We start from the raw sequence: 24,597 nt of genomic DNA on the forward strand, positions 1-24,597 counted from the left end.
GATGTATTGTTTTAGACACTGACCCTTTAGACCACTTCGGTATCTAGCGGAGCAAGAAACGCTCCATCACAGAACTCAGGACCTGAACCCCTGTTTTAATAAGGGTAAAACAACTGCAACACAAAGGTTTAGAGTGCCAGCTTGGAAGCGCTTCCTTCAGCTTCCTCCATCGCCTTCCTCGCACGGCCTTCGCTGCAGCCATGCTTAACGGCTTCTGAGTGATGAGCTGAGGACATTCTGTGACTTGCGTTTCTACAACAGCACGGGGCCCACTCTCGGTTACACTTGTTTGCACTACAAAAGAGGGCGCCCCACCTCACAGTGAGCAGAGGCGTACCTGCAGGTCAATGGAGTCTGACGCCAAAGCCGCGTTCATGGCATTAAAGCTGTCCAGGGCCGACGACTGCGTTTGGATGTGATTTTCTAGATAGTCCTTCTGAGCCTGTGAAACCTGGGCAGATTGAAGAGACAGTTACACAAAACCGACCCACACACACCTACAACAATCTTTGTTTAGTCTGGAACTGTCTCCTGATAGTGGCCACGTCAACTTCAATATTTCATGTGCAGCTTTAGATTTAAAAAGTCGACATCTGCATGAGCCAGAGATCAGAAAGAAAAGAATACTTTTGCTTTAGATAGTTTTTACACATTCACCTGCTGTGCCTCGGTCCTCACAACAACACCTAGCAGCCGCCAGACACTGCCCTTTACAGGGAGGAAACAGAATCGGAGAATTTAAAGGATCTGCCCACAAAGAGCTAAGAAGTGGGACCGCCGAAACCCGAACGCAGATGTAATATCTTCCCGTGCCCTCCTGTTCTTTCTACCCACCATAGAAAGAATATACTTTGGGCTCACCCAATTCTCAAGAGTTGTTTTATGGCTGCTGCTGTGGTCGTGTTGTCTTTGTTGGGTGTGTGCATGTGACATGTCTGATGGAGTTCATCAGAGGCCAGTCTTGAGCTAGACCTTAAAGGAGGGCTGGGTATAGAGAAGCGGGCAAGTAGCAGAGCTAGGGGAAAGGTTCTGGGAAGGCTTGGGGCTACACCCCTGTGAGAGCCACAGACAGCAGCCAGGCACCATGCAGAAGGAGGTGCACCCCAGGGATGGGAGAGAGAGTGGAAACGGCAGGCCAGGACCCAGAGCAGGTGGCATGTGCTTGTTCAGGGGTGTGTTCATAGAGCAGTAATTTAGCAATCGGTCTGCCTGAAGTATGTGATGTGGCCTAGAGGAGGAGGAGACTACAGGCAGAGAGACAAGCTCCTGTGATAGTTCTAGCATGAGAAAACAAGGGTGTGCAAAGACTTGTTTATGCATCTCTTGCAAATTCAATCCTATGACATTAATTAAAGTTGTTAGTGTCTGTCAGTGGACAGAGTGAATTTCCATAAGTAGGTGAGAATTTCACAAATCTCTTCCTACATGCCAGGGAGAATGGGCTGGGTGGATATGTTTTTAAACCCCTGCCCCTATAATCAAGGCAATAGGTCTTACTTAAGCAGATACTCTCACGGCCAAGCCTTGAAGTAAGTCAAATGCATGGCTGATGGAACTGTGCTTCTGACCTGCAATTATTAACCCTTACGGAAAGTATGTCATATATACATGAACTTTTTTCCTTCAAGATTATTAATCACAAATTTTTTTAAAAATTTTTTTCTCACAAATATTAGCTTGGTTAAACCGGAGGAAGGTTGTCTTTCTAAAAATATTTGAGTAGGTGATACAATCACATAGTTCAAATATTTTAAAAGGTATACACTAAAATAAATCTCTCTGTCCCACTTACCACCTTCCCCACTCCAGTCCTCAATTAAGAATCACTGTTGAGCCCTCGCCAGATAGCTCAGTTGGTTAGTGCATCGTCCTGATACACCAAGGTTATTGATTTGATTACTGGTGAGGGCATATACAAGAATCAACCAATGAATGCATAAATAAGTGCAACAATAAATTGATGTTTCTCTCCCTCTCTCTTCCCCTTCCTCTCTCTATATAAAATCAATTTTTTTTTAAAAAAAAGAATCTGTTAATTACTTTCTTCAGTATCCTTTTAGCAATTTTTTGTGCACACACAAAACAATCTACATACATTTCATTTTCCCCTTCTGTTTTATATATGTGGTAGCACATTATATTTTCTTGCATCTTGCCTTTTCACCACCTAATCTATAATCTTTGCAGTCTTTCCGTACCTTCTTTTGAAGAGCTTATTCTTTTTATTCCATTTTTACAAGTCTATTTTTTACAATTCTATTGTAGAGATATAATTTCTTTTACTTTCCCCTTCTTAATGGACACGTAAGTTTCCAATAATGTTACTATTACAAACAATGCTGTAATAACCAAGTTCATACATATGTCATTACACATGTGTGTGAGTTTATCCATACAATAAATTCTTAGAAATAGATTTGCTGAGTCAGAGGATATAGGCATCTATAATTTTCATAGAAAGTGGCAAATTGCTGTACCTAAGAGAAATGTAAAATTACACCCTACCCAGCAAGCTGCCTATTTCTCCACAGCACTACTATTATAGTGTCTTGTCCCGCTCTTGCAGTTTTTCTAATCTACTAGATAAAAATTACATCTCAGCATGGTTTAATCTGAATTTCTCATGGAGAGTGAGGCAGAACATCTTGTCATACAGCTAAGAGCCCTTCATCTTTCCTTTACTATCAATTATCAGTAACAAATATTTCATCTATTTTTATGACTTGTTGCCCTTTCTTTTTTTGATTTGTAAGTGCTCTTTAAATACTTGGAAAATCAGCCTATTATTTATATGAAGGGTAAATAACTTTCTCCAGTTTATCATTTGACTTGGACTTGGCTGTTTCTGACAGCACAAGTTTTTCATCTTAATGTTGTAACAGTTTTTAACCTTTTCTTTTTTGGTATTGTACTGCATGTCATAATTTTTTTTTTTTAAAATGGGGGGTTTCTCCACTCCAAGAGTACAAAACAATTCACATATATTTTCTTCTGGCACTTGTAAGTTTCACTTTTTAACACTGACGAATTTGGAATTTGTTCATATAGAACTCTGTCCCAACAGCAAACACTGACTGGTTCATTTTTCTCCCTTTATATGAGATGCTACACTTGTCACACATTGGGGTACATTTCTGGATTTTTTCATTGACGTCTATTTATTTATGTGCCAATACTACACTGTTTTAATCTCTGAGGCTTTTTGACTTTCTTCTTATAGTAATAGGACTAATTTCCCTCATTGTTTCCCCCCCCCCCCCAGAATTTCCCCAATTCTTCATATTTATTTTCTGTATCCTTTGAATTCACCTAGTCCAGTTGTATAAAAAGAGCATAAAATAAAACTCTGTTGGTATTTTGGGATTATGTTAAATTTGTATATTAGCTTGACAGTATTGACATCTTATGATGTTCAATATTATGTCTTTTCACTTGCTACAGTTTACTCCTAGATATTTGGTAGGTTTTTGTTGTTGCTGTTATTTCTTCTAAATAATTGGTTGTTATACAATGAAGCCTCTTTGTCTGTATCTATTAATTTTTTACCCTGCAACTTTATAGAACTACTTCATTGTTTATAGTAGGGGTTTTTTTTTTTCATTGCATCACTTGGGCTTTCTGGTATATAACTACAATAGTTTATAAATAGTAACAGTTTTACATCTACCTGTCCAGTTTTTATACCTCTATATTTATTCCCCTTGTTTAATTCCATTGGCTTTTTTTATACCCTCAGACACAATGTTAAATGATAATGGTGACAGATGGCTTCCTTGTCTTATTCCTGACTTGGGGGGGAAGGCTTGGATATAAGGAAGAGTATTCTTGCTACAGAAAAAAATCCTTTCAATGATAAATTTTATTCTGTAATAAAATGCCCTCAGTTCATTTAAAATGTGATTCCATTAATAAAGAACACTGTAAACTCAATATGTTCTGAATCTAGCCACTGAGAGGGAGGTCCGAGCACTGTCATCCCTCGTGTTTCCAGGTCGCTGAGACACGGACTTACTGACAGTTCCTGGGTGATCTGTCGAATCTTCTGTCTCATGTCATCATAGTCTCCGTACATTCGCTTCCTTACTTTTTCCAAGGTGGCTCTCACCTGCAGCCCACAAAGATACTAGTTAGATATCAAGCTATAACATTTTCCTGAGAGACTTCCAAATCTTTTAAGAAACCCTAATATGAAAAGGGCTCTACACACACACACACACACACACACACACACAAATCTTAAGAACAGATAATTTGGGAAATGAAGGAATAAGATCACTCCTGATACATAATTAGAAACCAAGGGAATTACATTTTTAATAATAATAAACATTATTTTACATAAATATAGTTAATAAATATTAATTATCCAAATAATAAACTCTGAAGAAAAAAAGCTCTGTTGAAATTCACCCATCACCTTCAAGCCACAATTCAGGCAAAGTTTGCCCCTTTTCCTATCACACATTTTTTACAAGTAGAAAAATTTTAACAGGTTGATGGCAAACACATGGATAAGAGGACCAAAAAGCAAAAGCAGCCTCTAATATTCCTTATCTCTGCCCTCACTGCCAAAAAGCAAATAAATGTCTGGAATGTAATGCAGGAAAGTATGAGCCCTGGAGAGCCCATAATTTGGAAGTCAGTTCCTCAATAATGACCTCAATAATACCACACGAGGCACTAAATATAACCGCAGCCAAGGTGATCTCCAAAACACCTGTTCACAAAAACACTATTCAAGATTCTCTCCAATGGCCCTTACAAACAATCCCTGTCTCCTCCCTTCTTCTGGTGCCCATAGGATGGACAAAGTGCTCAGGGACCTTCAGATAGAACAGGAAGTCTCACCCCAACTGGTGTGGCCCAGTTCGTTGGGAATTGTCCCGCAAAGCAAAAGGTCACCTGGTCAATTCCTGGTCAGGGCACATGACTGGGTTGTGGGTTCAGTCCCCAGTTGGAATATATGCCACCGATCAATGTTTCCCTCACATTGATGCTTCTCTCTCTCTCTTTCTCCCTCCCTTCCCTTCTCTCTAAATATAAGTAAGTGAGATCTTTAAAAAAGAGAGAGAAGAGAATAGGGAGTCTCAGGAACTTCTGCTAAACCACAGCAGTTTGGTTAGAATGACCACAAGCATGTAGGGACAGCATGGGGTGGTGGGGAGGGGGGACTTAATCTTGAAGCTGCATTTGCAGAATAGCATGTTTTAAAATTAGACTGTATGTGTATTAGGGGTGACTAGATATTGGTGGAGATTTGGGAGGGCAGTTAAGATGCCAGGCCTTCCCCAGTTGAATTCTAATAATAGAATACTTTCAACACAATAGAAAGAGACTCATAGACACAGAGAACAGGCTGACTGACCATTGTCAGAACAGGTTTGGGACTGGGTGAAAAAGGGGAAGGAATTAAACAGCACAAATTGATAGTTATAGAAGAGTCACAGAGATGTATGTTATAGCATGGGGAATACAGTCAATAATACCATGATAGCTATGTATGGGGCCAGGTGGGTACCTGGAGCAAAAGGACCACTCAGTAAAGTATATAATTTTCTAACCACTTTGCTGTACATCTGAAACTAATACAGGATAATATTGAATGTAAACTGTAATTGAAAAATAAAAAGTAATAATAGTCTACTTTCTTGCCATTAACTACAAACATTCTGGGAAAACAAGGCCAACATCACCACTTTTTACCGGGGGCAGGCAGGATGCCTTTCCTCGTGGCCCAGAGTTGGCTCTCATGCTGCTCACCAGTGGGGAGTGGGCGTGATCTTGAGCTGCTGGCAAAAAGGAAGCCCGCTGGACCAGAATCACTCACAGCGGGAGAGAACAAACAATCCCATAAACACACAGGAATGAGCAGGCCAGGAATGGATTTGAAGCCAGCTATAAGAGGGGGACCTCGAAACTAATTTTAAGTTGCAGAGCACAATGGAGGTTGGCGATTCTGGTCAGAACCACTCCTGTGAGCTGGGCTCACATCATCCGGGTTCTCAACCAGTCTAAACCTGCTGCCGTGGTTTTGAGTGATTTGTAACTCTCCACTCTGCTTAGAGGGTTTACCTCTGAAGCAGTGCCATGTTATCTGGGGCATTTAAATGAAGGTCTAAGTAGTTCCATGAGAAAAACACAGAAGACTAAAAATGTCCAAGCTGCTCCTATACAGGAAAAATAAGAATGAGATACTCTGAAGGTTAAAAATTTCTATTCAGGGAGTTGGATGACTGGGGATTCAAGGCAAGTGATTGTCACACATGTCCTGTTGATTTGTATAAGTGCGTAGCTTTTCTGAACTTTCTTTATTTTCTCTGTTAAGCATGTATTATTATTACTTTTAATCAAAACAAGATTTTTTATTTCCTGTAATTATACAAGTATCCAAAACCTTCATGAATCATTAAAGAAGATACCCAAATTATTATTTTTGATATTCAATAAATGTGTTTTTAAAAAAATGCATAAAAGCCAACAACATGACTTTGAGTTTTATCCACAAACCCCCCAATAAAATGGGGTATACAGAGCTGGAGATTTTGAACTTAGGGGTCCCTTCCCAGCCCCATGGCCTATGTATGAGAACACTGAAGTCTAGAGAAGACAGAAGTTTGGCTGGGCCTGTCTGAGAGCTGGACCTTGAACCAAGGTCCATGAGGTACTCCATGGCCCCACAATGCCTCTGCTATTCGTGGACACCTCTAGTCCACAGATCAGGGTTTAGGGACCATCAATGTTAGAGCAGTGCATTTTCTGTCTAAGTAATCACTCTGGCTTGGTCAACAGAGGCACTGGTCAATCTACAGAGACCAAAAAACCCGAAAAGAAATGGAGATGTATGATGGATTGATGGATAGACAGATAGATAGATAGATAGACAGATGGATAGATAGATAGACAGAAAACATTTAGAAGGAAATGCTCCAAGATGCTAACAACTACTCAGGTTGAATGGTGGAATTATGGGTGATTTTGTTTTCTTTTTATTATACTTTTGTATTTTCTAAATTTTCTCAAGCCCCTCCCCATGATTAAAAAAGATTAAAAATGTAATATTAAATACAAGGAAATGGCATTGACTGGTCTGGGTTTAACAGTGTCTATTGTGGTTGACTTCTCAGCCTCTGCTGCAACCCAACTGATTGGTCTTAATCAGACTGTCTTAACCATCCCCCTCACCAGTGATGGACTTGGGAATGGGCATGCAACTCAGTCCTGGCCAATGAGACACAAGGAGAAACCTAGTAGAGGGCCTTTATAAAGTAACTAGAGATGAGTGGCTTCTTTTCTTCCTCTAGACACTGTCGTGTTTTCAGATGACACTATGAGCCTGAGGATGAAGAAGGAAAGAACCAAGGGAAATGCACAGAAACAGACAGGAGCCTGGACGTGCCATGCCTGGAGCCGACCTGCACCTGGACTTATCCCCACATGAGACAAATTTTTGTTTCTGAGTTGGCTTTTCTGTTGCCTGCATCCAAAAGCATTCAAATTTATACAGTTGTCCAAAGTCATGCATTAGGAGTGTCCACTATAATAAGCAAAACCACTTAAGAGCCACTGTATCATATACTAAAGAAAGTCATTGGTCTCATGAGTAGCCCTATTCAGTACCACCCAGAAGCTTACTCTATACTTCACTGCAGAATTACACTTGTATTCTAAACAAGACCATAAAGATATGTAGAAATATTTCCATCCAAAATGGTAATGTTAAGAATTCTTCCAAAATGCCTTACTATATTCACATCAATGCTTCCAGCTCCACCCTCTTATAAGCTAGAAACAAACAAAAGAAATTCTCAAATGACTCACATCTCTGATGTAGTTCATCTCTTCTTTCAGCTGATTGGTGGACCACCCATACACCACCATTTCCTTCTGCTGATTTTGATCTGATCTTCGTACCACGCCATAGACAACACCCTGAGGAAGTTTCCTGGTTGGCTCCCCATTGCCTGGGCCAGGATGCTAGAAGAAAGTAGGAAAAGAGAAACAGTGACTCCTTAGACCATGCAAAAACAACTGTAATGAAAGGTCACTGTACCTGGTTATACAGGCTGTGCCCAGCACTGGGGTGCTTGGCAGGCGGCAGGCAAAGGCCAGCAGACATCCAGTCTCTGCTCACCAAGTGCGTCTGGCATAGGCAGAGCCTGCCTTTACCCTGGAGGACGAGTACCTCTCACTGATTTCTACCAAGGCCCTGCCTACCCACCTAGAAGTGCATCTGCAGGGCCCCATCTTCCCAAAGGGTACAACTTTTTCTATTTCTCACAAAAGGGCCAGCTAGACGTGTGTTGTCCCCAATAATAAGAGCAAGTGTCTGAATCCTAACATTGTTAGTAATGGCATTTTTCTCCTTGTACCAGTTCCTCTGTATGTCTTCAACCTCCTCACTAAATATGTGGCCTGAAAGGCATGAGATTGAGACACTTAAGGGGAAATGTTGGCTGCCACTTGACAGCCAAACTGTCCTTTCAGGTTGGGATTGAACCTGGAGCTAGCTCTGAGAAAAGGACATGGGGTGAGTACCCAACCTGTTATGACTACTCATGAAATATTGCTGAAAAACCAGGCAGAGGGGCATGACTTCACTGCAAAACAATCTCCCTATTTCTTAATGTCTTCAGTTAAAACTTTGATCAGTTTTGGAGGGCAGTTACTCTTGTGAAGAGGTAACATGTCCAAGTCTTAACACATTTTTCTCAAATGAAGGCTCACGAAGCAGAACAAAAAGAAATTAAGACCTATTGAGCACATACTATAAGCTAGAAATGTTCCTAGCACATTTAATCTTCACAGCCACTCTGTGACTTAGTGATTGTCCTCTCTCCTTCATAACTAAGGAAACTAAAGTTCAGAGAAGTAACTTGACAACAACAGTCACACATCTAGATTCAAGCCCAGTTCTGCCTGCATTAAGTCCACCTCCCCACACTGCAGGCTTTGTTATTTGTAGGGGCACAGAGTTAGGGGCCTCTACAACCTCGAAAGGAAGGGGCAAGAAAAAAATCAAGACCAGGGACTGAGACTCCATAGACAAACTGGCTGATCTCCAATGTTCCCTGGGGGCTGACCCTGGTACTTTAACAATCACTGTACACAAGCCTGGATTCCATAATGGCCACTCTGTTTCCCACTAATTTTTAAATCAGTTTTACATCAATTCTTCCCATGCACTCACAAAATATTTTGACATATAAAACTGAAATTTGTATTTTAAAATCATTCATTTGTGGAAAAATAATGAATACCTTATGATCCCATTCATTCAATGTTTAGAAAAGTTTAGAAAAATAAATGACAAATTATGAATAGTGATGACATCAAAAAGAGAGCAGCAGGGAGGGGCAGGGGTGCTAGAGATCAGGATACCTGTCAATTTTTTCTTTATATCCTTCTGTACTATTTGCTTAAATGTGAGCTTTTATAAATAGTAAGAAAACAGAACATTCATTGCTTCCCACCCTTCTCCACATACTTGGGGAGCAAGGGGATATAAGGAACTGTTACACTCTACATTTGATTCTGGAAAATGCTTCCACTTGAGTCTCTCACACTTGAGTCCCACAGACACTGACGGAACTCTTGAAATTTGTACATCAAGTTGAGGTGAATGGTCTGTTGAATGGGTGTTGGTGGAGTGAATGACAAGCTGGCATTAGATATCCCTGCTTTACTAGGCATGTAATTAGGAAGGAGAAACTCCCCCTGTACCAGGAAACAAAAGCACACTCTTTCGGTCTCGGACTCCACCTGGTTCCTGCCAAACAAGCTGATGACGACCTAAAGCTTTGGTCAAATGTGTTTCTGCAAAGCACAGGCTTTCACAGGGGGGTTGGCTGCCAGGAAAATGCACAGAGGCCGGACACAGAAGACTCTGCCCCTTGCCCGCGAGGGGAGATAAGGGCCACCAGCCATGGGGGGAAAACACAAACAACACCAAGCACCACAGGGTCTGTGAAACATTGCCCAGAGGGGCAGATCTAAAAGTTATGCACACGGAAAGATGGCGAAGATCCATTAAGTAAAAATAGCAATTTTCATATTCCATTTTTTTGTTTTAAAAATGTGTGTGTATTAAACATCTAGAAAGATGGAATCTAAACTTTTAATGACAGTTTCCTCAGTAAAATTGGATTTCATTTTTTCCTTTTGTACTCTGTTATGCACTTTGATTTGGGGGCCAAAAAGACGTTATTTTTGAATTAACAATTTTTATTTCAATTTCCAAAGAACTAAAACTATTACAAAACCAGGGTCTAAAAATTATTACAAAATCAGGGTTACAAAATAATTTTTTTTGTTTTTTATTTTTTTCTTTCAACTCTACACTTAAGAGTGGGCTCCCATACATAGATCCATTGGTTACTTAATTTCCTGACAAATTGCTCTCCAGCATGGCTATACAGCTTTAACCTCCCTGCTACAATGCTCAAAGTTTCAGCTTCCTCACATCTCCTGAGCACTTGATATTTCTTTTATTATTTTATTTTTATTTTTAATATATATTTTGATTATGCTATTACAGTTGTCCCATTTTTCTTCTCCTCTTTATTCCCCTCCACCCTCACCATCCCACCTCCCAGCATTCCCCCCCTCCCCCACCTTAGTTCATGTCCATGGGTCGTACGTTTAAGCTCTTTGGCTTCTCCATTTCCTATACTGTTCTTAACTTCCCTCCGCCTTTCTTGTACCTACTATTTATGCTGCTTATTCCCTGTACCTTTTCCCCCATTTTCCCCCTCCCACTTCCTTCTGATGTCCATTTCTATGATTCTGTTCCTGTTCTAGTTGTTTGCTTAGTTTGCTTTGTTTTTGTTTCTGTTTTTGTTTTTTTAGGTTCAGCTGTTGGTAGTTGTGTGTTTGTTGTCATTTTACTGTTCATAGTTTTTGATCTTTTTCTTCAATAAGTCCCTTTAACATTTCATATAATAAGGACTTGGTAACATGAACTCCTTTAACTTGACCTTATCTGGGAAGCACTTTATCTGCCCTTCCATTCTAAATGATAGCTTTGCTGGATAGAGTCATCTTGGCTGTAGGTCCTTGTCTTTCATGACTTTGATTACTTCTTGCCAGCCCCTTTTTGTCTGCAAGTTCTCTTTTGAGAAATCAGCTGATAGTCTTAGGGGAACTCCTTTGTAGGTTAACTGTCTCCTTTTCTCTTGCTGTTTTGAAGATTCTCTCCTTATCTTTAAACTTGGGTAATGTAATTGTGATGTGCTTTGGTGTGTGCTTCCTTGGGTACAACTTCTTTGGGTCTCTCTGAGCTTCCTGGATCTCCTGGAAGTCTGTTTCCTTGGCCAGATAGGGGAAGTTCTCCATTATTTTTTCAGATAAGTTTTCAATTTCTTGCTCTTCCCCTTCTCCTTCTGGAACCCCTATGATTCAGATGTTGGAACATTTAAAGTTGCCCCAGAGATTCCTAAGCCTCTCCTAATTTTCTTGAATTCTTGTTTCTTCATTCTGTTCTGGTTGAATGTTTATCTCTTCCTTCTGCTCCCAGTCATTGATTTGAGTCCCGATTTCCTTCCCTTTACTGTTGGTTCCCTGTATATTTTTCTTCATTTCACTTTGCATAGCCTTCACTTTTCCCTCCATTTTGTGACCATACTCAACCAATTCAGTGAGCATCCAGATTACCAGTGTTTTGAATGGTGCATCTGATAGGTTGGCTATCTGTTCATTGCTTAGTTCTATTTTTGGAGCTTTGATTTGTTCTTTCATTTGGGCCATATTTCTTTGTCTCAGCACACATGTCATTTTGGGAGGGGCAGAGCCTTAGGTGTTCACCAGGGCAGGGCAACCCAGGTCACTGTGTTGTGACATTGTCTGTGGTGGAGGGGTACGAGAGGGAACAATGCCGCTTGTTCGGCTCTCAGCTGGCTTTCAGTCACTTCCCCCTGCTACCCACAAGCAAATTGGGCCCTTCTGGTGCTGATTCCGGGAGGCCGGGTTTGTGTGGGTCTCTCCAACAGACACTCCTGTGAGGCTGGGAGTTTCTTCTGCCTCCACAAACCCCACAAGACTTTATCTCCAGAGGTTTTGAGGCTTTCTTTTCCTGCACTGGAACCCTGGATTGCATGGTCTGTCTCACTCCCCAGCGGTTCCTCACAGTTTATCCACATGCAAATATGGGGCCACCCGGTCTGCCAGCCGCCGCCTTGCCATGCACCCTCTCTGCCCCAGCTGCCCATCTCCACCCTTCCTACCAGTCTGGATGAATATTTCTTCTTGGTTGTTGGACTTCCATAGTTTGATTTTCTGGCAGTTCTGGTTATTTTTTGTTTTTAAATTTGTTGTTGTCTTTCCTTTGGTTGTGCAAGGAGGCAAAGTGTATCTACCTTTGCCTCCATCTTGACCAGAAGTCTCCAAAATCAGGGTCTAAAAGGAAGATCCACAGGGACAGGCCCAGCACAGAACCTGCTCAGGATGAGGGCCACCAACAGGGGCCACTCCACAAGGAAGGATTCCTGAGGCAGCGTGAGGAGCTGTGGGGCTGTGACAGGGAAAAGGAAGGAATATTTATGGGGAAAGGGAAGGGGAAAAATATTTGTTGTCTAGCCATTTTATTATATAATTTTTTTTAACCCTCACAATAACCCTACTGTGTAACTATTATTGGTTCTTCCAAAGTGGCAGCATTCAAGTGCCTGCCTGTGTGTTACCAAATGTAAGCTCTTCCTTTGACTGTAATCCCTTCAAAATAGCCAAGAGTCAGGAGAGGATCTGGAACTCACGTGTCCACATGGCAGACCAGACTTCAGGGTACTGGCCATTGGGAAGAGGTGGGCCCAGGATGGAGAGGCTCTCCTCCAGCCTCCCATGATCCAGCTCCCCCTCAGCCCCCACCCGGTTCCAGCCTCACTGCCTCCTTTCAGTACCTTTATCAGCCAACTTCCTTCTTGCCTCTGGGCACTTATACAGGCTATTCACCTGGCTTCGGTGGTCCTTCAGCCTGCTTGGGTCTCCACAACATTCACCACAACCATAATGAAGTGACTATTAGTACTGTTATGTATGAAAGACCTGCTCCCCTATCAACTGGAAATTCCAAGAAGTCTAGGGCCCTGTTTATCTTCTTTTCCACCATAATCCCTGGCATCTTACAGTGGCTGAGATGCAGTGAGTTTCTCAATAAATATTCACTGAATCAATAGGGAGCTTCAGAAGTTGGAAGAGGTTCTGGGGAGTTACCCAGGATATGTACCTTGGGTCCAGCTGAAAGAAACATCCTTGGCTCCTTTTAGACAGAGGAGCAATGAAGGAGCTGGTGGTTTTGCCCCAGTCATCAATTTGATATCTGGTAAAGCTGCAAAGGAGCTGAGGGCACTATCATTTTTACCAAACGTCAGTATGCTTTTGGTCAAAAACTGGAGAACACAGGAAAAAATGAAAAGAATGACTTTTGTCACAATGTTCGTGGCTGAATTTTCCTCCACTCATATCCTTTAAAATATTTCCCTATAAGATAAATATTAACTTTTTAGGCACAATAATAGCATTGTTATTATATTAGGATATAGTTTTTATCTTTCAAAGAAATGTACTTAAATAAATATTGATGATGTCTGGGTACAGGGTGGAGGAAGTAGACGGGTGTAGACAGAATAGGACCGACCACGGGCTGAGGGTTGCTGGGGCTGGGTGAAGGGTCAGTGACTCATTACACACTTCAGTCTCCTTTTGTTTATGTTTGAAATTCTCCATAATTAAGTTTTTTAAAACTTCTTTATAATGTTTCTTAGTATTAAAAAATCAAATTTTAAAAAAATATACTCTAGGCCTACTAACAATCTCCAAGGGCATGAGACAATACCAGGCAAAATCTCCTTGAAAACAAAAGCCATGGAATGCAAAGAAAGCTATTGCCAAAAAGAGAAAAGGAAATCACCAAGAAAGAGGCCATCCCAGAAACCCTGTGTGAAATGCAGCAGAATTAACAACAGGCATAATCAGTAAAACAGAGAGAGACTGTTCCCTGGGATATACCCAAAGCTTAAAACTTACTTACGGGCTCACAATATGGCTATTTTCCCTAAGGACGTATTTTCCCTAAAGCCAGTGCTTTAGAAAGAAAGAGGAACAACAGAAAAATAACTCAGCCTAAATTCCTGTTATAAGGGCTGTTGTGAGACCAGTGATTAGTGACCATATTTTTCAAAACCTAAATCAAAATATGTGACCTCACAATGAGATAAGCTCTATTGAGGCAGAGACAGTATCTGCTATATTTGCTGCTCTATCCCCAGTACTCAAGTAGCATAAATAGATGCTCAATAAATACATTTCAAAGGAAGGAAGATGGCAGACTATTTAGAACTGGGTCTGTGCCAGAATATTTAGAGTGTTTGGTCATCCCAAACACTGATCTGTGCAAAGGAAGAAAGTCCCTAGGACAAAAAGGATTTGGGGGGAATAGAGAACAGCAGAAACAATTTAACATAAATCCAAATTGATGGTGGTAACTGGCCACAGCCCGCCCCTCGCGTTAGAGACAAGATGAACAGCTGGTCATACCTCCATGCTGCCTATACAACAAAGAGGGACCACGACATAACTTGAATGACTTGTAAACTAGAAGCTGAGTTATTTCCAAAATGTCTTGCTTTGGGCCTCATCTTCCAGCCAGAGGGCAGCAGCTGACCCAGGGAGAGCCAAGTGCTGAGCCGCTGGGCATGCTATCCATCCATCCTTCTGTCATGACATCGCTCTCAAGAATGTGCCCTAACCTGTCTAACCTGTGCGTCCATCTCAGCAAATTACTAGTCCCTAGTCATTACTTACACTTGACATTGTTTTGCCTTCTTGTCACAAAAATGAACAAGACAGCTGAGCCACAGCCTACTAGAGAAATAGGGGGAGGACAGCAGCCCAGGCTCCTCAGAGAAATGGAAACCTTTGGCTTATTAAGATATTTATTTCTGACTATCTCACGGACTGATAGAGATCCCTTCCTAGACAAAATCATACTTGGGGAAAAAAAAAACCCACCAATCACTTTACTTTGAATGTTTAAATGTGAGAAGAAAAACTTTTAGCTATGTAGAAATCCCAAAAAGAATGTAGTTCTAATAATAATATCCTGATAGGAGGTTACTTCTTAAGGATATTATTTTACAGCTCTGAGCAGACAACAGATGCTTAGGCCTAACAACCCCAGAGAATATTGGCATGAGGTGGGGAGGTGTGATCAGGAACTTCTTTTCTGGAACTCGGTGGTACAGTAGACACCTTAGGTAACCTTGACTGATTAAACATCCTAAACAGACTTTTCCTGATAGGAGGTGTGTGCAAGTTGGTGTTCCCATGGCAACACGGCTGAGTCACAGACACCAGTTGGAATTACAAATCCACTATGCACTAGCTGTGTGGCCCTGCAAAAGTTATTTATTTCACTGAGTTTCAGAGTCCTGAAGATTAAAATGGGGGATAATACCACCAATTTCAGAAGGTCATTCTAAGGAATACACAGAGGAGTGTACACAAAACACTTAGCATGCTGCTGGGCAGGCTAGCAGATACCGATGGACTCTATTATTGTTGCAGTGTCTTTATATTTCTGAGGATCTGGGTTCCTACTAAAGTCTACATGTTTGTCTGGATGCTTCTGTCTGTCTGTTCACCTTTCTCTTCTTGGTTTTTCTTGCTGTTCCCATCATAGTCATTAAATTTACTCACCTCTCAACTTGTCTTCATTCCTTTTCATGGGGAGAGAATCACAGATTCTCAGAAGGTTGGAAAAATGGAAAAGAACTGTGGAGTCCAGGGGAGCTGTAAGCCCTCCCCTCCTCAGCGTCCGATGAAGTTGTGGGGCAGCTCACAGCCCTGGCCCACGTGAAACCTCAGCCACTGCACCTTCACTCTTACTGCTGGCACGTCCCTACATCTTCATTGGAATAGAGTTCCACAGCCAACAAAGCGTGGGGACATGCTGGTTCCAGGCTAATGTTTCCATTTGCTAGAAGACGAAAAGTGAGGCCCCTAGAGGTGTCTTCACTGGCCCAGCACGCCCTCGGCAGAAAGAGCGCCAGCACTAGAACCCAAGCCCCGCCCTGTCCTCGCAGGCCCGCGGTCTCTGAGACACAGGGTCGCGCATGCGGTGGGCCAGGGCAGCCCCAGCCCCACCTGAACCGTGGCAGCACGCTCCCTCACCTGGCAACAGCCCGCGACGTTGTACAAACAGTCATGCCAAGACAGGAACTCGGCAGGCTTATTCATCAAGGGATTTTAAGGAAAGGAGACTATAAAACCCAAGGGCAAGGATTTCCTCCTTTTAAACATTTTACTGGGCTATAAAAATTCCCAGCTTTTCATACATATACATATATCTGCTCTCTCTCACTCGAAGTTCTCAAAGGTCTAGAGAGAAACGGATTTCTTTAAAAACACAGGTCACTAAAGGACACCTACAATGGTGGGATCTTAAAAGATTATTAGCTTCAAACTCCTTTGTCAATTTGCAAAAGGCTTCACCATCACATGGACTCAAAATAAGCAAAGCTCAGATTATATTCTCAAAAATTCAACTATGTGGTAAAACATAGGCCCCAGTTCAACACAAACACAATAAATCTTTAATAATTGGTGTTGCTTCTTTCTCTTATCTCTCTATTTGTAAAAGTACGTATTTGTGTATACCTATAGATTTGGATAGAAATATGAATATATACATTCAAAAAGTTCTTTGAAAAAGATAGGAGAGGTTAATTTCAAAAGTATCTACTACCAATATTAATTTTAACATTCAACAATTTGATAAAGATTACATTCCACATTTATCAATTTCTCAACATGAAATGTGTACCTACAAAATAACCAGCACTTTCTCTCCCATACTATTACTGATTTTTTACTAGACAAATAAAAGTCCATGGTTAATTCATCTGAGGTGTTACTACAACTTAAGGTGATTATATTCTACAAAGAAACTTACTACAGGTTGAATTGTGCCCTGCAAATAAAGATATGCAGGTGTACTAATCCCTAATACCTCAGAATTTGGCCTTATTTGGAGCTAGGGTCAAATTTAAATGAGATCATTAGAGTGGAGTCTAATCGAGCACGACTGGTGTTCTTATAAAAAGCAGAAAAATTTGACACAGATACACACACACACATGCGCGCGCGCACACACACACACATACACACACACACACACACAGGGAAACACCATGCGAAGACTAGAGGGATGCTGCTCCCAGCCCAGAAGTGCCAGGAGCCACCAGAAGCTGGAATTGGCGAGGAAGGACTCTTCCCTAGAGCCTTCAGGGAGAGCACGCCCTGCTGACTGACACCTTACCCCAGACTTCCAGCCTCCAAAACTTCTGTTTTGGAGCCAATAAACTTCTGTTATTTAAGCTACCTTATTTGTGGTCCTTTGTTATGACAGCTAGCCTAGGAAACTAATATAAAACTGAATCATCATAATCAACAGTCATTCATTAAACACCTACCATTTGCAAGGCAGGTGCTGGGCTGGAGAGAGAAAAAAACACCGCCTCATTTCTATGTGTGCGTAGGCATGCATATGTGTATGTTGCACACAAATTTCACAGGAATATACAGACATGTGGGAGTTCTTAGAAGCAGGTGAATAAGTGCCATGAGAGGGGCAGCCAGGGTACACGGGGTTCAGGAGAGATAATCACCAGCGCGCAGGCAGTCAGGGAAGGTCTCAGGGAAGCAGGCCCTGAAGGGCGAGGAAGGCACGGACAGACTGAGAGCCGGTGGGAAGAGACTCCAGACCTGGGCTTGAGCTTTACTTAGCAAGGGTTCTGAGGGGGAAATAGACGCCATGCGTTTAGAAGATAATACGTGAACTTGTCCAGTGAGGGCAGGCCAACCGGGAAACAAAAAAGGAGATAATGTTGAGTTGGTTTCATGAGATGACTCCAGCAGAGTGCCCTGGGAACAGATGAAAGCCTAATGGCTTTGAGGGAAATACATATGACAAACAAACCTAAGACAGGACACCCATTCTCACTGGTAACTGGGAAATAGAAATGTAAGACAGCCTGGGCTGCCTGTTCTGATAGGGCAGGACATTGTCTAAATGGCTGTACTTTTGTTCCATTCACAGTTTTAAGGAAGCCTGGTGGAGTGGGCAGAGGAATACTCAGATTTATGGAAAAAGAAATAATGACATCAGAAAAGATGCAGCAGGCACAGCCCAAGAGGGCGGAGGAGGTGCAGGATGGGCACTTCTGGGAAGGGGACTGACTCCAGGAGGGTCCAAGGGAGAAAAGCAAAGAACAAGCATCACTGGGTTCGGCATTCCAAGGGAAGCAATCTGGCATTTAGTCACTACCTCTCTAATCAGTTTTATAGGCCGCACACTGAAGTGGGTCCTTGGCATGCTGTTAGCTCTTTTGCTCTTGGCAACCAGGCGTTATTATGCCTACTTAAAAGGTGAAGAAACTGAGAAACAGAGAAAGTATTTGGGAGCTCATCTGAGGCCCACAGGAAACAGCCTCAGGGCAGCTGATATCATCTGCAAGAGAAAAAGGAACACGGGGCCTCCCACATCCACCCGGTAGCCCTTGAGTCCAGAAAAAGACGCTGCCTCTCTTGTGATTGCCCCACACACCCCTGGGAATCTAGGCAACAAGTACCATGTGCCACAGCCATGCACTGTGAGTAAATCCTCTCTCCGGTGATTTGGGAACAGCGGACAGAAGAATGGCTTAATGGCAGTGTGTCGCTGGCTGCTCTGTGTTGTCTCAGGTCTTCAAAATACACTAAGCATCTTGAACGAGCGTGGGAAAGAATAAGGCCCAGCCCTGCCCTTGGCCAGTTGCAGCTCTAATAGGCCCTGGAAATCCTCCGAGAAGTTCCACTTCATCAGCAGCCACTTGGGCCATTTAACACCTTCCAGCTTCCACATCTCAGCCAGCTTCAGTCCCCCGCCTTTGCATACTGCAGACCCCCTCCAAAAAACCCAGTGTCATCTCACCAGGGAGGGTGACCCAGAGCTCATGGCATCTTGCAATGGTGTGGGCTATGCTATGTCAGGGAGGGGCAGCCACACTGAAGGCACATCAGAGGAGGTGGCAGCCCCAGGGCCTGCTCTCGCTGGTGCCTGCCTCTGGCTCCCAGTGGAAGACCAGGAACCCCGCCAAAAAGGTGACGAAATCACCCAGAACAGCCTCACATTTACCACCAGTGCCTTCAAGTGCTGCCACCACCCAAGGACTTCAGTCCTGGGGAAACAGCCAGCCCCACCCTCCTCCTCTCTACCCCAGTTCTTCTGCAGTGAGTCACCGATGCATCACAGGCAGACACTCAGGTTGCACCCCTGGTCCACCCAGTACAAGAAGCATCATGGCACATAACCTAGGCTGGCAGTTTCTACCCTGTGCTCCAGGAGCTCTCAGGCTAGAGGGGCTCAGGGAAGTAGGGTCAAGGGAGACTGAGGGGACTTTGGCCCCACCACCACCACTTTTGCCTCAATTATATATAAGAGTTTGGGATAACATTTTCATCCAAAGGAAAAAAGAGAGGGTTGTATTGCTTTAGAAAGCTTGAAAAGCACTGCTCAAGACTAATAGGCAAATTGGTACACAACTTGGTTACCAACTCCCACTTGACAGAGAACACATGTGCCTGTTTCTTTGGAAACATGCGATTCTTCTGCAGCGGTGACGTGCCCTCCAGGGCTTCACACCATCTTCTGCCCCACTGTCCGTGCCAGGGTCCTTCACAAGCACCTCCCCAGGCACGCAGCAAACGTCGGCTCCCACACAGCTAATCCCCCGCTGCTTCCACCATGTGTGCAGGGACAGCCACCAAGGCCCTTGTCCTGTCACTCACTCCAGTTTGGGCCACTTCTTCAAAAAGTGCTTCTTCTGAGACCCGAGGTGCTAAGCGGCCCTAATGCCCCTGGACACAACCCAGGCCCACTTCTCTGACAAATCTATCAGCTCTAAACGGATAGACAGGAAGGGGGTCAGTGAGGACAGAAGGGGACAAACACACCCCCAGCTACACAGGGCCTCACTCAATCCTGGTCACCAACGAGGGTCTACTGGCTGAAGCCTGGCCACTCCCCCTTTCTTTTGGTTACAAGGTTTTAGCCCCAAACCATTTTCTTTGGAGAATGTTCCAAGCTACAGAGAAGCTGAAAAGCTAGTTCAACTATATAACCAAAGTACCATCATTACAGGTAAGAAAAGTAATAGTTATTCAGTAACATCTAATATATGGTTTATATTCAAAATTGTGCAATTATCCAAATGAGTCTTTTATAGATTTTTCTGATCCAGGATCTAATCAAGATGCACCTGTTGTATTTGATGTTAAGTCTCTTATCTCCAACAGACTCTCATCTTTGAAAATAAAATAACATGGAATTTAGAATTGATTAAGAGATTCTGGCCAACTGTTGTGTAGCCATTCTCACATTTTGGGTTTTTCTGTTTCCTTTTTACTAGATTCGGTTAGACAAGTTTGATATGAATACTACCTCTGTCATACTGGGCACTTCTTAATCAGATCACCTCGGAAGTCATATAACATCAGGCCATCCCACTACTCGTTGCTAAACTGTATCACTTGGTTGAACTATGAACTGTCAGATTATACCACTCTACCTTTAAAATCAGTAATCAATCTGTGAGATTACGTTGAGACCATGTGAAGATACTTTTCACAAGAATCCCTCACCAATTAGTTTTTGCATCCACCAATGACCCAACCTAAGGGTTACAAAATAGAGATTTTCTAAAGGTACCAGCCGATGTTCTATGAAGAAGAACCCCCTCTCTCTCCTCTGTCTCTCCCTCTCTCTCATTATGACTATAGAGTCATGAGGGTTGTTTTCATTATTCAATGTGGCATAACCCATTACTGTCATTATTCTCCTGGATGCTCAAATTGCTCCGTTTTGGTAGTACGAACTCTTTCACACCAGCTTCTGGGTCTTTTTGATATAACCCCATTCACCTCGAGTGCCACCTTGCTTTCTAGCACATGTCCCAGGCTCACCCTGCACTCTCCCTGCTCCAGCCTGGAACCAGCTATGTTACTGGATCCTTTTAGCGGGACTCATCCTCTCTTTTTCAGCAGATATGCATCTTTACATTCTCTCACCTCGCTCTAGTCATATCCTCATTTTCCTTCCTCCCTACCTCCTTTCCCAGTCATTCACCATTTGCATGAGCACAGACAGCTCTTTGTCCCTGGTAGCAAGTGGGGAAAAGGGTGGGAGAGAAGGGAAGGAGAGACCAAGAACTACAGTGAATTTGGGGACATTATCCACCATTTACTAGTCAAAGAAAAGCCTCCTTTTTCTTAGGTGACCACATGATTGGTTCTTTCCAAAGCACGGCTTGTATTTTTGAGAAGGTATTGTCTTATGATTCCTTATATAAAATTAGTATCATGCCATATTTTATTATTTTATTTTATACTTATATAAAATACATGCAGAAGAAAAACTACTACCTACATCCTGGTATTCCTGTCCCCTTCTCTTGCTTTATTTGTCTCCATTGGCACTTACTACCTTCTAAACTCTATAAATTGTGCTTATTTTTACATTTTTGTTGTCCTCCCCAGAGGACTTATATTAAGTTTTGTGAATGACAGGCATTTCTTGATTGTTTGTTTGTTTGTTTGCTGCTTTCTTCATTACCATAGTCACAGTGTCTAGAACAGTGCCTGGAATAAAGTAGGTACCCCATAACCATTTGTAAATGAGGAAAGTGACCTGCCTAGGACCACAGGCCTAGAGGTGAGCTGGATCTGCTGTGTACGCTTTAGGCCTCTGCTTCCACGTCACCCCCAAGCAGTCTGCCATTTCTTCCCCATGTTCCCAGAGCCCTTCTTACACTTCCGGATCCTAACACTTGAAGCATCGCATCATTATTGTTTACTTTCACGTCTGTCTCACTTGAAACACTGCAAGTTCCTCTAAGGTAAGGACAAGGTCAGACCTATCTTCGCGGCCCAGCACTGAGCACAGCGGCTGGCACAAAAATATCTGCTACCTCCTACCTGCAGCCCAGTGCCCTTGCCCTTGCCACACATGCCAGAGCCTGCCGGGCGTTCCCTCTGCAGGCAGCCTCTCCACAGCGGGGACTGGGTCCCCGCGCCAACTGCTGAGAAAGGCTCAGGCCCCACCGGCAGCTCACAATGGGTCCTTTGACTCCACCGGACTGGGCTCTTTCAGGAAAAACACGTTCGCTGCCACAGCACCTGTCACTAAAGCCAACACAGAGCCAGTGTTCATCATGCAACAAGAGCAGAGGCACGGGCCGGCCGAGACAGCCGGTCAGAGCAGACTGACTTCTGGGAAGGTGGGAGACGGGGTGGCAAGGTCGAGGGGGCCTTCCATCAGCACAGTCACTGACATTCAGGCTCTGTGAACAGACTGGATAGAGGACAGGAGGGGGAAGGGGTTAGCATAAAAGAGTCCAAAGAGCGGAACTTGTCAGAGCTTTGCCTCAGAAATGTCTTACTTGCTCTTTTCTTTCGATCTTCTTTTCACTTTCCTCAGAAACTGGACTCTCAGGAGGGACCGTCAGCCGTAGTCGGCAGACATTTGCCTAGAAGAGACAGAGGAGAGGCCAGTTATGAACCTACCTTTGGGGCAGAAAGAGCTGGGTGACCTTGTGCTTCTCAGAGCCTGCTTCCCTACTTAGCAATGGGGACAGTCACACAGGGGACTCCAGGGTAAGCCCAGCCTTAGCCTGGCCCATCACCAACATTCGACATACTGCTGCTGAAAACAAGGGGAGTACTGAGTGATTTCATATTGTTACAACATTTTTTTAATGGCTCTGGTTCCAGAACAGTATATATAGAATGATTTTATTTCACATGCATAGTCCAAACTACAGCTAAAAGGATAAGAGGCCAAAATATACACAGTGGTGACTGGGATGAGAGGGTGCTGTCTACTTGACTATATATTGAATTTTTACAATAAACATGTACATGTTCAGTCACAGTTTTTTTAAGCCTATACAACCATGTTCATAGCAGCATTATTCACAATAGCCAAAATGTGGAGGCAATGAAAATGTCCGTCGATGGATGAGGGATAAAGAAAATGTAGCATGTATTGGGTTGGCTCAAAAGTTTGGTTTTTTTCCATAGATGGATGTATAGTGCTTTGTTATCTTTAACTTCATTTAAACAATTTTGTTAGATTGTATTGTGACACCTGTCCTATCAGCATACATTTAAAAAAAATCAAAATTGGTGAATTTTTGTGTGGCCATTTTAATATTGAAGATGGAAGAAAATATGCAACATTTTTGGCATGTTATGCTTTACTATTTAAAAAAAGGTAAAAATGCAACCAAAATGCAAAAAAAAAAAAAAAAAAAAGACTTGTACAGTGCATGGAAAAGATGCTGTGACTGACTGAATGTGTCAGAAGTGGTGTGTGAAGTTTTGTGCTGGAGATTTCTCACTGGACGATGCTTCATGGGCGGTTAGACCAGTTGAAGTTGATAGTGATTAAATTGAGACATTAACTGAGAACAATCAACATTATACCATGCAGGAGATAGCCAACATACTCAAAATATCCAAATCAATAAAATTATTGGTGAAAACAAAAAATGTGCCTTTTATTTTATGGAACAAACCATGTGGACTGTTTGCCCAAACCAATACATAGAATGGAATATTATACAACCTTAAAAAGGAAGAAAATTCTGACACATGCTACAATGTGGATGAACCTTGAGGATATTACACTCGGTGGAATAAGCCAATAATACGAAGTCACAGAGACAGAGAATAGAACAATGATTGCCAGGGGCTGAAGGGAAAGGATCGAGCAGTTATTACATAATTGCAACAATGAGAATCTACTTAATACCACATGATGTCTATTTCTCCCTAATGTCACAGCCTGGTCCTGCTGTGACATTTCCCAGGGAAAAGCGATCCTGCTATTAAAAACAAAAAACAAAAAAAGACAAAGAAGGCTCCATCAGCACCCAGAGTACCCAACCTGCAGCCACGTGGGCTCAACTTACAGGTGTGCTGCTTGCCCCATTATGGACTGATTTGTGTCTCCCTAAAATTCATATGGGAGAGTCCTAACCCCAAGTACTTCAGAATGTGACTTTATTTGGAAACAGGGTCTTCACAGATGTATTAAGTTAAAATGAGGTCATTAGGATGGGCCCTAATCTAAAATGACTGATGTCCTTATAAAAAGGGGAAATTTGGAGACAGACATGCATACTGAGAGAATGCCATGTAAACATGCCGAGGAGTAAAGCCTGGAACAGAACCTTCTCTCACACCCCTGAGAAGGAACTCACCCTACCAACACTGATTTTGGACTTCAACCTCCAGAACTGCAAGACAATACTGTCTGTTGTTTCAGTCACCTGGTTTGTGGTGTGTTTTACAGCAGCCCCAGCAAACTAACATACCCCCAACCTGGCTTGCAGGGTCACAGGTCTGCACTGATCCACAGGGTGGTCTCTGAGCAAAATTGCCCTGCAGCCAAGAAGCCTAGGGTAGGATGGGATTGTAAAAGACCCTTTAAGTCCAACCTGCCAGCCTATGGGGTAATGAGTGAAGAAAACAACATGAAGTCAATAGAGCTCAGCTGACTTAAAACGG

General features: G+C 42.7%; 1 protein-coding gene across 2 annotated transcripts in view; it reads right to left on the reverse strand.

The window, feature by feature from the left end:
- Nucleotides 1–24,597, reverse strand: part of MYZAP (myocardial zonula adherens protein) — a 112,279-nt gene that overhangs the window by 80,255 nt on the left and 7,427 nt on the right. For both annotated transcript variants that reach the window (XM_054565367.1, XM_054565365.1), the window contains exons 2-5: nt 22,467–22,553; nt 7,819–7,974; nt 4,013–4,105; nt 338–451 (exon numbers count right to left, since the gene is read on the reverse strand). In XM_054565367.1, coding sequence (XP_054421342.1) covers nt 338–451; nt 4,013–4,105; nt 7,819–7,974; nt 22,467–22,553 — 450 coding nt within the window. The remainder of the gene's footprint in view (nt 1–337; nt 452–4,012; nt 4,106–7,818; nt 7,975–22,466; nt 22,554–24,597) is intronic.

This window comes from Pteronotus mesoamericanus, unplaced genomic scaffold (assembly GCF_021234165.1).
Source record: "Pteronotus mesoamericanus isolate MK-2021 breed Mesoamerican mustached bat unplaced genomic scaffold, CSHL_Meso_final contig_164, whole genome shotgun sequence".
NCBI lineage: Eukaryota > Metazoa > Chordata > Mammalia > Chiroptera > Mormoopidae > Pteronotus > Pteronotus mesoamericanus.